General features: G+C 47.0%; 1 protein-coding gene across 7 annotated transcripts in view; it reads right to left on the reverse strand.

Annotated features, from left to right (window-relative positions):
• Positions 1-12,440, reverse strand: part of Kiaa1549l (KIAA1549 like) — a 264,527-nt gene that overhangs the window by 100,638 nt on the left and 151,449 nt on the right. For 2 of the 7 annotated variants that reach the window (XM_031371204.1, XM_031371203.1), the window contains exons 2-4: positions 6,646-9,183; positions 5,636-6,244; positions 3,246-3,361 (exon numbers count right to left, since the gene is read on the reverse strand). In XM_031371204.1, the coding sequence (XP_031227064.1) occupies positions 3,246-3,361; positions 5,636-6,244; positions 6,646-9,183 (3,263 nt within the window). The remainder of the gene's footprint in view (positions 1-3,245; positions 3,362-5,635; positions 6,245-6,645; positions 9,184-12,440) is intronic. The other 5 variants (XM_031371208.1, XM_031371207.1, XM_031371206.1 and 2 more) reach the window with 4 other exon arrangements.

Below are 12,440 nucleotides of genomic sequence, written 5' to 3' on the forward strand. Positions count from 1 at the left end.
AGAGAGAGAGAGAGAGAAAGAGAGAGAGGGAGGAAGGGACAGAGGGAGAGAGAGGGAGGGAGGGAGATGAAGGAAAGGAAGAGAAGTGTGGAGACCATGTGGATGGACCAAGAGGATTTGCCATGAGTGGACCAGAGTGAGCCAGGGCAAGACTCAGATGCAGGTAAAGGAGCACATGGCTAGGAAGTAGGCAATATAGATGGTTAGAACAGCTAGGAACCTGCCCAGCATAGTGTCAGCAGCTTGTTGATGAAAAACTATCAGGTCTCTGCATCATTTATTTGGGAGCTAAAATGGACTGGAATGTGCATAGAAATGCTCTGCAGTTATTTGGGATCAAAGTGGGCGGAGACCCGCACCCCCTACAAACTCACATCAGACCCAGACGAGATAAAGCTGAACCTGGTTTTGGAGTCCTTAAAAGTTTTGAATGTGATCCAATGAGCACTATCATCAAAAAGTCAGAGAGGGGACAGCGGGCAGAAGGGATGACTAAGGAACAGGATGCTGGTTAGGAAAAGTTATACCTCCCCACTCCTGGGAGGAGGAAGGCAGAGACGATAAAGGAGGTGGCGCACCTTCTGGGGATGGGTAACAAAGTAACTAAAGTGGAATCTTCCCCTTGGAGCAGAGAGGAGGCCTTCAGGCTTGGCTCCATTCCTGGCTTAGCTACTGGTTCAAGGCCTAGGTGGGGATGAATCAGAGGGCCTCTCTCCCAGCTGAGTCTTAAGGGACATTGATGGTCTGAGCCTTCTCTCTCTCAGTGGGTAGTTGTATGTTTACAGCTTTAAGTGTGGGTTTTGTTTTTTGTTAATATATTAAATGTGATGTTTGTCATAAAATTATGGTTTTGAAAGCATAATAATGGTTGCCTCAGGTATTAACTATCACCAAGGCATATCTCCTCTCAATCATTATTACCCAGGCACACATATTTGTGTGTGTATGTATGTATGTATATATATATATATATATATATATATGTGTGTAAAGAGATATACATGCATATTCATACAAATGTATGTATGCTACTTTGTAATCTCTTCATTTCTATGCACAAGTGGGTTGTGTTTGTGTCTATACATATATGTAGTTGTTTGTGTGTGCATACATGTGGACGTTTGTGTCTGTACATATGTGTGGGTGTTTGTGTTTGTATACATGCATGTGGGTCTTTGTGTGTGTGGGTGTTTGTATGGATAGTGTGTATGCATGTGTGTATGGTGTGTGTGCATGTATGTGGGTGTTTGTATGTGTGTGTGTGTTCATGGTGGAGGTGGAACCTAGGGCTTTATGCACTGGACACAAAAGCTCTATTTCTAAGTGGATCTCCAGACTCCCCTCTGTTATTCATGTTATAAAACACAGATCACATATAGTCTACCATCTAAACCGTGCTTTACACTGATACTTTAAGTACACAGGTAATGGATATGACTCCATCTCCCATGCACTTCTTGCTGTAAAACCTGATTCCTATGTGAAGCTATCTTAACCTTTGCCTGCTCCCCTGATCCCTGCAGCTGCATCAGCGTCCTAGAGGACTGGGGAGGCAGGCTCGGGGAAAACCATTTCCCTAACATGCACAAGGTCTCAGGTCACAAATATTTTTCAAAGAAGCCAAGAAAACAGATTTTGCTATATTGCAGGTGCAATTTGGTCCTTCCAACGTATGTTCGCCACTGGCTCTTTTCTAAAAATGACTAACCAGGGAGCTTCAAGATGGCACATGAACATGGCCCTAAAGAACAACAACCTGCCCAGTGAGCAAGCTGGGAACTTTCCAGCCCTTCTAATTATTTCAAAGCGCAAGCCTTGGTCCAGGGGCTATTTGCTTTAATAACACTTCTAACCCTTGCATGTCTTTAAAAATGAACAAAAAGGTCAACCAGTAACTGAGCAGAGGGGATGCCAAGCTCAGCCTCGTGGCCTTGTACAGGCAGCAGCAGCTCACTGGAACGTAGCTGGCTATTTTTGCCACTACCATTTACTCATGGCAAATGATCCTGATTTACTAATGAACTGCAGTGTATTAATTGCACTGTGCTATTACAAAAGTATCAAAAGAAATGTGCTAAGTTTACAAAATGCACCAAGTATCTTTAAGGACTAGTGGCAGTTGCAGTGGTCTGTAATCATGTACAGAAAGGGTCAAAACTACAGAGGTTATTGGAAAATAACTGTGGTTCAGTGGAAACTATACCAGGCAGATGAAGGGGAGCAGTTACATGTTCAGCTTTTGAATTGATGTTGATGCCTCCAGTGTTGATGTCTCCAGTGCAGGGATCGCCCAATGAAGAGGAGTGCTTTTCCCTCCTTCTCTCCCTTCCTTCTTCCTCTCAATTTCTTTTTTTAGAATCATAAAACAGAGACTGACAATGACCAATAGAGGATGTGCCAAAACCTCATCCCTAGTCCTCTGTGTGATGGATGGGGTGGGACCCCTAGCCTGAATGCAGCTGTCACCCAGACCATCAAAAGAGGAAGCCAGATGATATGTTTAAGTGATACAAAAGGGAGCTCGCTGACTGCCAGTTGCATTTACTTGGGATGAACCCAAAAGACTGAAAAACAATGCCTCTGTTACTTGGCTGTGCCATTGAAACCAGCCAGCAGTTATTAGGCAGTACTTGGCATGAAAGCGTTTGGAGGGAAAAATGTTTACTTCCCTGTTTGCTGCTGGCACACCAAACAAAGTGGAACTCTTCTTACAGATCTGAGTAATTTGGGCTTTTGTTGTTGTTGTTTGTAGTAGTAATGGGTTTAGGGTCGGGTTTTTGAGACAGAGTCTTAGTCTGTAGCCCAAGGTAGCCACAAGCTTGGGTCCATCCCCCTGTCTCAGCCTCTCATGTTCTGGGATTATAAACATGCAATGTCTACCAGGCTTTATTATACCTGTTTCATGCCCAGAAATAAACACTATTTATAATTGTGCAGGTGATAAAGAGAAAACAAAAGCAAAGCAGTGATGGGCACCTTCTAGAGGACAATACATATTCCTTAAACGAGGTAACAATGAGACATTGTTTGAAAGTATCAAAGCAATTTAAGGCAATTAGTCTCAGGTTTTCATCTTGAAATGATTTTTCCTCCAGCCACCAGATGTTAGCCACCAGCCAAAATGACAAAAGATTTCACTTTTGGCAAGTGTGGGTGCAGCATCTACAAAGGAGGAAAACATCTACTCCTACTCTGGACCCAAGAGTTTTGTGAACTAAACTGCATTTAGAAAGCAAGGAGCTTACGTGAGCGGAGACGTCGTTTTGGTGGAAAGCCTTCCGCAATGCCTGCGTGAGCCCTTTGGTTACACCAAGCTTCAAGGACTCGCTGCTCTGTATTCTCCTCTGAGTTAGGAAGAAAACTGTGGGGCAAAACAGAAGCAAGAATGAACCACATAATAAACAGGCAGCCCCCCAGCCTCTATGTCCATCAAATCCAGAACACAGCTGAATAAGCAAGTTCCACCAATCAGGTGACAGGCTGGGAGAAGTGCCTATCGGTCCTAATTAAGGCCCAAGCCATATATGGTGTTTTAATGCCAAAGAGCTGAAATGCTGATGGCAGTTCATTTCTAACCCATGCTACCTCTGACCTTGAGGACCAGCCTCTGTATGCCTGGTCCTCAGTGAGTCAGCATGCAACCGTATTTCTTTAACAACATCCGTTGACAATGTACTTAGAGACAGTCCCTGAGCTGGAGTCTACAGCTCTAATCAACCCTGAATCGAGAAAGGACAGGTCCACTTCACAGGTGGGGATGCAAATGGCATCAGTGAAAGAATTTAATAGTCACTCTTAGAAGGACAACAGAGTTGTGTCAGAGCTTTTGGAAAAGGCTGGGAAACGGGAAGGTTTCCATGGGAATTGGTGTTTCCAATGAGTACTCAAGGGTCACAGCAGTCAGCTAGGCCAGGGTAGGGGGAGACTGTGACCCCTCCCCACACACGCCCAGATCCAGTGCCAAGTGGAAAGGCATGGGGGAAGGAGGTGAATCTTGTCAGTGTTTGGTTCTAAGGGAGACAGAAAATAAGGGACTTAAAACAAAGAAATACATTCCAGAAGATTCTACTACAGGCTGGCAAACAGATTAAAAAAGACAGGTATGAAGACAGATAAGTATACGGGGTTGCAGAAGTTCAAGTAAATGATTGTGACAGCAGGCATTAGGCAGGTGGCAGTGGGGGTGGTGGATGGAGAGAAGGGATATTCATGAGTGAAAGTGGGAAGAGCTGGTATCTAGTCACCATGGTCAGCTGAGGCTAGTGCCAGGGCTGGGCAGAGGAGCAGAGAGGGTGTTTCTGAATGGAGCAGGACTGCGAGAAGGTAAGGATCTGGAGAGGGGAGTGGGGGAAAAAAAACCCAGACGGCATAATTTTGAGAAACAGAAAGAGATACTGTATTTTCTACTGTGCCTAGTTTCACGATTTCCCATTTTAGAATAAGATATGTCTCGAGATATAATTTCCTTTCTTTCTTTGTGGGTCGAGGAGGAAGGCAGGATATGAGCACTCAACGCTGGCCTGCTCTTTCAAATAATTTGTCTAATGCTTTTTATAGAAAACACTGCTACACGACTGGAAGCACGCTATGCATGCTAGACTCGCTGCAACCGGGGGGGGGGCAAAGGAGAGAGCAACCCCACTTTGCTCATGGCTCCAGTATCACCTGCCCCAAAGAAACCTCCTGACATCAAAAGAAATCCCAGCTGCCTCCTGTGTGACTTAACTGTCCGCTTGGCATCTGGTGGCTAGGAGAACCTTTCTGAATGGTGCAGTACTTCCCAAGATTTTGTGTTAAATGAATCATAGTTTATTCATTCGAGACATCCCTGGTGTACTTCACAGACAAAATGGCATTCCCTGGTCCACTGGAGTACTTGGGGTTTTCCTGGACACCTCTGACGTCAGAACCAATCCTGGGACTAGAATCCATGTCATCCAATGTTCCCCTTCTCTGAAACTTACCAAGAGTCGAGATTTCTCAACCTTGACATAGGGATTAGTCTGTTTCTGTCTTCCCACCTCATGTGTGTGCTTGTGTGTATATGAGTGTGTGCACGTGAGTGTGCATGCACATGCACACATTCAACTGAGTGCAGGTGCATGTATGTATTCAGTTGTGTGTCTATGTATGTCCTTGCATGTGGAGACCAGAGGACAAGTCCAGGTTATCCCTCAGGTACTACCCACCTTGTTTTTTGAGACAGGGTCTCTCACCGCAGTTCATGACTGGATGGTTAGCCCTGGGGGATCTGTCTGTTTCTCCTCTCCCACAGCTCTGGGGTCATAAACTATCATACCCAGCTTTTGAAGAACACAGATTCAAAGAGGTTAAGCACTCGGGCTAAGCACTTTAGCAACTGAGTGTCGTTCCCAGCTGCAGACAGTCACTACTGTGCAGACTGAGCACTGGAGCATGTTAAACATAATTTTAGGTGCCTACAAGTTCCAAGTAACACTCCCCTCCCCAAGTGTGACAAATACAATGTCTCCAGACAAGGCCAAATGCCTCTTGGAAAGGGAGGGTGAGAGCGCTCCTGATTGACAAGCACTGATTTAAGAGAACTCTTTCTATCACATCTCTGAAGCCAGGACTGCCCTTTTGTCCTCAGAACAATAAGATAGTGACCTCTCACCTGTCTTCACTAGGAACTTGTGGGACATCTGACAGTCCAAGTTGGACGCCATTCTGCCAGTTGTGACCATGGCAGTAGACACAGCTGGAAAAGCAGCATCTGTGTTTCCTGTCTGCAAAGATGGCAGTCTCGTGGCCTTTACTGATGCTGTCATGGACGTCAGCGCAGCTGTGATTGTCAGCGGGCGGGGCGTGGATGCTCTGGGTGTGTCTGGCCTGGTAGGATTAGGGAGACCAGTGTGCATGGCTTGTGGCTTCTTGGGGAGGTGTGTTGTGGACAACAGGCCTGATACAGAGCCTGTGGCCCCTTGCATGGCTGTGTGTGTGCTCATGCTGTGTGCTGTCCGGGCAAGCATGTAGGTTGGTGTGAATGGGAAGGCTGTGTGGATGGTCCCTGCTGTCACCTTTGGGCCTGATGCTGCCTTGTTGGTGACATTTTTAGCTAGAGCAGTGGTCAAGCTGCTCTTGGCTAAGCTGCTGCTGCCGCCAGTACCCTTAGCAGTAAGGGCTGCAGACAGTGGTGCTGGACTTGATTTCCTCAGAAACAATGTGGTGGTGGCGGCCGCTGCGGTTGCTGACAGTTCTCCCTTGGAGGACACTGAGGTTTCCACTGCAAAGAGAGAAAAGGAAAAGTTTGTCATTGGACCGGGATGCACACACCACTGTCTTAATGATGAAGGAATGTCACTTATGAGCTTGCTAGTGTAAGAAGTCTCTGCACTCCAGGCTTGCAGAGGAGAGAACACAGGGAGACAGCTTTAGGTTCATTAAGTCAATTAGCCATAACGAGAATGCCGCTTACAGCAAAGCCATGGTTGTTGATAACAAGGACATACATTTTGAATACTTTCAAAATAATAAAAAAAAAAATCAGATAGGCAGGGTGGATCGGCGGCATGCCTGTCTGGAGCTGGACCTCACTACTGAACGAGGGGAGGCAGGCTGCTTCAAAGCAAAGCTGGGCATCTGTGTGAAGCTTGAAGATGCTTTGGCCGGAAAAAGCAGTCATACCTGTTTTCTGGGTAGCAGGAGACAAACTACCTGTGTTAGTGGCTGCACCTGTCCATTTCTTGGGGCGCCGAGAGGTTCGCAGCACTTTGGAAGGGGTCCTGGGAAAGGCACCGGTTGATACAGAAGGTGAGGCTGTAAGTGAGTGGTATTCCAGGACACTCTGGAATTGTGGGGAGCCATTTTTCCCTGGTGATAGATAGATGTCACTGGAAATTTGTGAACCCATGTCTGTTCCGTCTGAAAGCATTTGGTGCAGGCTAGCTGCAGAAGCTAAACTTGGCCAGGTTGGCCAAAAAGGATGGGCCGGCCGGACGGGCAGCCGTGTCATAGGATGTTGACTTGTGGATGAGTAGTAATGAACCACCTCTGTGTCAAAGTCTCCGGCATGCTTGCCTGTGGGCTGGAGGTCTGTGTGGCTTTTGACTATGGCCTCTTCTGACGGTTGGAGAGGCTGACCGGTTCCAGGACTAAGGACTGGGTCCTGGAAGTTAAAGCTGTCTGCAGCCACCAGCTGCCCAGCAATCTCTTTGAAATTCTGAGATTGTAATGCATCGGCAGCTGAAGTTGTGCCGCTGGGAAGAGCCACTGAAGCTGGATGAGATCCCCAGTGTGCGGAGTTAATTGTATGAGTGTTTACATCAGGATTTGTTTGCTGCTGCAAGCCAGATAGCCCCGATTGTGTGATGAGGGATGCAGTTTCTGCTGAAAGAAAGCTCCCGAAAACATCTGTGGTTGCTGGCTTTCTCCTGCCTCCCGTTGTTGGGAGACCATGGATGTTGGTGGAGGCAGGAAGCGCTGTCACCTGTTTGGAAGCTGAAGCTGGCAACTCCGACTGGCTTGTGACAGCTGCGAGTGTCTCCAGTTCGGTGCTGGAAGAGCGGGGAGAAGGAGCTTGTGTGGTGAGCGTGGATGATGGAGGTGACCCTGGAGGAGAGAGGTCTGTTCTTAGTGCTGTCATGATGAGAGGTGAGAGATGATCTGTGTTTAAGTCAGAGGTGGATCCATTCACTGCACGATGACCAGGGGCCTCTTTAGTTGGAAGAGCCCACAGAGAAACTGTCCCATTTGCCTTTTCATTTGTCCAGAAAATGGCCGCTGCCTTGTCCTCCTTTTGCTGAGGGAATGTCCAAATTGTAGGAGGAGGATTAGGAAGTTTGCTTGAGAGGAGGTGTGTGGCTGCATCAGAAAGGTACTCATCATGGTCGTCTTCCTTGGATGTGGGTGCCTCTGGGGCAGGGGCTGGAGAGGCATGATCTTTATTAGGCAGGAGGACAGTAAGCAGGGAGAGAGGAGTGCCTGCCCTCTTCAGTGGTGATCCAGGAGCTGCCTCAGAATGGACCGTTTGCCCTTGCTTGAGTGTAATGAGAGGCTGAGGAGGCACCAGAGAAGAGGGTTTGTTTTCTGGGGAGAGGATGGACTTTCTGGAATTCTCTGGCACTTCTGACAAATGTGGCCAGTTGGCAAAACTATCTGTAGGAGAAACAGAGGCTAGCTCTCTGCTGGTCATCACTGACTCTGCAGTCTGGAAACGTGGGGCCTGGGCTTCATAGCTTGCTGCCACTGTGCGTAGATAAATGGGCAATGATTCCGCACTGAGCTCTCTGCCAGGCCCCGCTGTGTGGACTGGTTGGGTGGATACAGGACTCGAAGCCTCTTCCAACATGGACCATGAGGAGGTTCCACCTGGAAGGCCTCCAAGGGCTAGGGAAGGGAGAGACAGGCGGTCCAGTTCTGCCATGGAGCTCAGAACCCCAGGAGTAGAGGAAGCTGCCGAGTGGGGACTCTCTGATGGGGACAGCTCAGAGTACTGCTTTGTTGAGGATGTAGAAAAGTCTAGGAGAGGGGTACCTATGAAAGTCTGGGCATTTTTGGATGGAAAGAGGTTTGTTTTATGAATAAACGGGTTTAGGACATTAACTGGGCTCTGACCTGAAGAGGAGTCAGCTGGTGTCATTTGGGGAAACAAAGGCACTTTGGTGGGATGCTCTACTGGTTTAGGAAGGGTGATGGAATGCAGTGAATCAGGGGCCAATGAAGATGATGATGGTGGAGGAAGAAGAAGAAAGCTGTCTGACCTCAACAGATGCTTTGAAAGGGAAGGCATCCCTACCAGGGGCTGTGATGGGGAGGTAGTGCTGGAGGTGGCTGATGGGGCTGTAGGTAATGGGGGAAGCATGCTGGTGCGAGGCAAACCTGGCATGTCCGCTGCTTCTCTTCCCCCTTCAGGCCTTGTTTGGACCAGAGTCTCAGTGGGGTCCTTGGCAAGATCCAGGGAGGCGCTATGTCCACTTCCTTGATAAAGGGATGAAGAGAAGTCCACATGAGCCCTGGTCCTACGGTATGCCTTGGGCAGAGGTGTCTGGGATAGCTGCGGCAAGGTTGTGTTGTCAGGAGGCTGTCCCAGCACATTCTTGATTCTGTCTGCTGCTGAGGAAGACTTGACTTCCAAAAAAGGCCATGTTGGTGAAATTGGTAACAATTTCCCAAGGGGAAAGGACTCTGAGGTCGGAGTGACATGTATCTGTAGATTGTCTGTCCCTGTGAAAGAAAGCATCCACATGAGACATGGGATCAGGATGTGGCTGCAATGGGCAGAAGCTGGAGACAAGGAGCAGGCAAGACAGGCCCTGCCTGGCCCCAGTCCTTCCTCTCATCACAGAACCTTTGTGAAAACAAATCAAACAAGGAACGAAGTAAATACAGTGTGTTGCAGGAAACCCACAGGACAGTGCTATAAAAATTAGTATTTGATGAAGGACTTTTTTGAGACAGGGTCTCACTATGTAACTCACAGACATTCACCTGCTTCTCCCTCCCACGGCTGGGAGTAATGCATGTTCCACCACCCCTGGTTGATGAAGGGATTTTTAAATAACATTGCGGGAGACACTCATGTATTTAAATTGTTCTCTATCACTTACTAGGCTTAAAGCACACACAAAAAAATCAGAAAGATATGGCTGCCTGCAGCTAGCAAATGATAACACAATAGACATGACCCAAGAACCCATGATACACAGTGCTGAAGAAGGACTGTTCTCCATGAATGTGAAAATATATTCAAGGAAATATCTCAAGGATAAATGGCTTCAATAGAATGTATTTCTCTTGGGTTTAAAAGGATTCCTGGTTCTTTTTTCATTGCTGTGTCAAGAAGCAGGAGGGATTTCTTTCACATTAGGTTATTTCCAAAAGAAAAATTATTCATATTCCACCTAGGACAAGAGATACCTCTCAAAAGGACTGGTGTCACTAGAAGCACCTACTGAGACTAGAACTGTCATCACAATGTGTGATGCCCAGCAGGGAGGTGAGGAGAGATTGACAGATAGGAGTGACTGACACTCAGCAGGAAAGGAGGGCATGGAAGATAGAAGTCTTGATGGCACATGTCCTGCTCTATGATGACCCCTTCCTGGCTTCCCTGGGTTGATGGTGCAAAAGGTAGCTAAATATTCTTAGCTAATATTTCTCTTCTTACAACACCCCCTCCCCATGTGTGTGTGTGTGTGTGTGTGTGTGTGAGAGAGAGAGAGAGAGAGAGAGAGAGAGAGAGAGAGAGAAAGAAAGAGAGAATCCATGCATGTGGGTGTATAAGGGTATCCATGTATTTGGAGGCCAGATACCACCCTTGGGTGCCATTTGTTTCTCAAGAGCCATCCACAGTTCTTTGAGACAAGATCTCTCACTGGGACCTAGAACTTGCCAAGTAAGCTGGACTAACTAGCCAGAGAGCCCCAGAGATCAATCCTCCTGTCTCCACATCCCCCATGCTGGGATTACAAGCATGCACCAGTGTGCTTAGCTTTTTACTGGCCTCTGGAGAGCAAACTCAATTAGTTCCTCTTGTTTCAGGGGCAAGGACTTTACCGACTGAGTGGTCTCCTCAGGCTCTAAGGCTTTAAGAGTTTTAAATGAAAGGAATGATACTTGAACAGATTTCTACAGTCTTTTGTGAAAACATTAGAGCCATTTGATAGAATCTGTTTATTAGGAATTCAGAAGGTCTAGTTGATATATATCTTCAGCCACCCAGAGTTGGGCATGTGCCTCTGGCCTCAGTTGCATCTATAAGGAGAACAGACACAGTCACCTGTGGGGGGAGCAAATAAACTCATGGAGGTGGAGCTCCATGCTCCACCAGCTCCTGTGGGGGGAGCAAATAAACTCATGGAGGTGGAGGGACCAGCTGTCTGTCACAGCCTGGGCTTGCTGGTTTAAGGTAAGAGGAGCTGTGGACCACAGAAGGGGACACCCTCTGCTGGAAGAGCACAAAAGCAGGTCGGCATGAGGGGTCCTCCCTCCCAGGGCTAGGCTGCATCTCCAGTTGCTTTTCTCAGAGATCTCAGGGATTCTGCCAACTGAAAACAAAACAAAACAAAACAAAACAAACAAACAAAAACGGAACAAGTGGAGAATGTCTTATAATAGGAAAGCTTTGCAAATACGCAACAGCTGACAAAAGCTGAGCTGTAATTGTCTTCTCAGCTTTTCCAGTTCCCTCTTGTGCAGCTCAGGAAAGGAAGGGTGGACGGCGCGTTGCACCCTAAGTAAGAACACGTGTACAGCTTTCTTTTTGATCCTTGGTGCTCTTGTGGTTTCCCTTTTTCTTTTCTTAGTAAAAATTTTAAATTATTTTACTTTTATTTTATATGTATGGGTACTTTGCCTGTATGTATCTGTGCATACCACATGCCTACCTGGTGCCCACAGAAGAGAGTGTCAGAATTCCCTGGAACTGGAGTTTCAGATGGTTCTGAGCCACCATGTAGGTAGGTACGAGGAATCGAAAGATAACAAGCTCTCTTAATCTCTGAGTCATCTCTCTAACCCTGTATTCTTGTTTTTAAATTTTTCTAATAGCTGGGATTGAGATATAAGAAATTGGCCTCAAGTCATTTGAAGGGTTTGTCAGGTTCAAACCCACACTGCCAACATCCTCAATGGGATTGTTATACTTTGTAAGGAGATCAATGTCTTCTGAGTGAGCCTTCCTCAAAGGCCTGAATGGCTCCTTAGAGCCACATCAGAATTCTTGGGCCTCTATCTGCAGGACCCCATGTTCCCTATGGCCTCAGCTAGGCAAAGCCACCTTCAAGGGACAATGGGAGCAGGAGGCATATGGCTCCAGGACACTTATGTCTACATAGCATGGCACAGAGGTCCCCGCTCTTCTTAGGACGTGCGTCATGGTTTACAGTGGAAGTTGTGCTTCAGTGTTACCACAAAGACTTCTCAAAGGCAGCTGCAGTTTCACATGGAAGGCACATAGCATGGCTCTCATCCTCCTCACTCCCCATCCGTGTCATCTCCCACACAGCCTGTGGAGTGTTTGCATCTAACCATGTTGTGATGCACGTGACTGAACAGAATATCCAAGATAGTTTTACATTTTGTTATTTTACAGTTATGTTTTAGAATCTTTCTTAATGATTTAGATGTCAAGTGATAGGATCCCTGTGTGCTTTTATTAAAAGAGATTCAGCCGTTGATTGGATTCCAGAGTCAAAACAAACTTGTCTTGTTTCAAAGACATAGCCTGGTAATGAAGAAGGACGCTTAGGCCAAGCAGCTTTTGCCTTTAGCAAAATGACCTCTCACAGCCATGCTGCAAACAGGAGGAATGGCTGCTAGGAGGAAACATGGGGTTCACTGACCACACCTGGAGGAGGCTGATGAAAAACCCCAGGCTAATGTAAGAAAGACAGCCTCGGTGGGGTTGTTTATTCTGACTAGAATCCAGGGTTTCCCAAGGGAGCCTTTACTCTCCCACACAATTCCCAATAGGGGAAGGA

Source organism: Mastomys coucha, unplaced genomic scaffold (genome assembly GCF_008632895.1).
Source record: "Mastomys coucha isolate ucsf_1 unplaced genomic scaffold, UCSF_Mcou_1 pScaffold15, whole genome shotgun sequence".
In the NCBI taxonomy this organism is placed as follows: domain Eukaryota; kingdom Metazoa; phylum Chordata; class Mammalia; order Rodentia; family Muridae; genus Mastomys; species Mastomys coucha.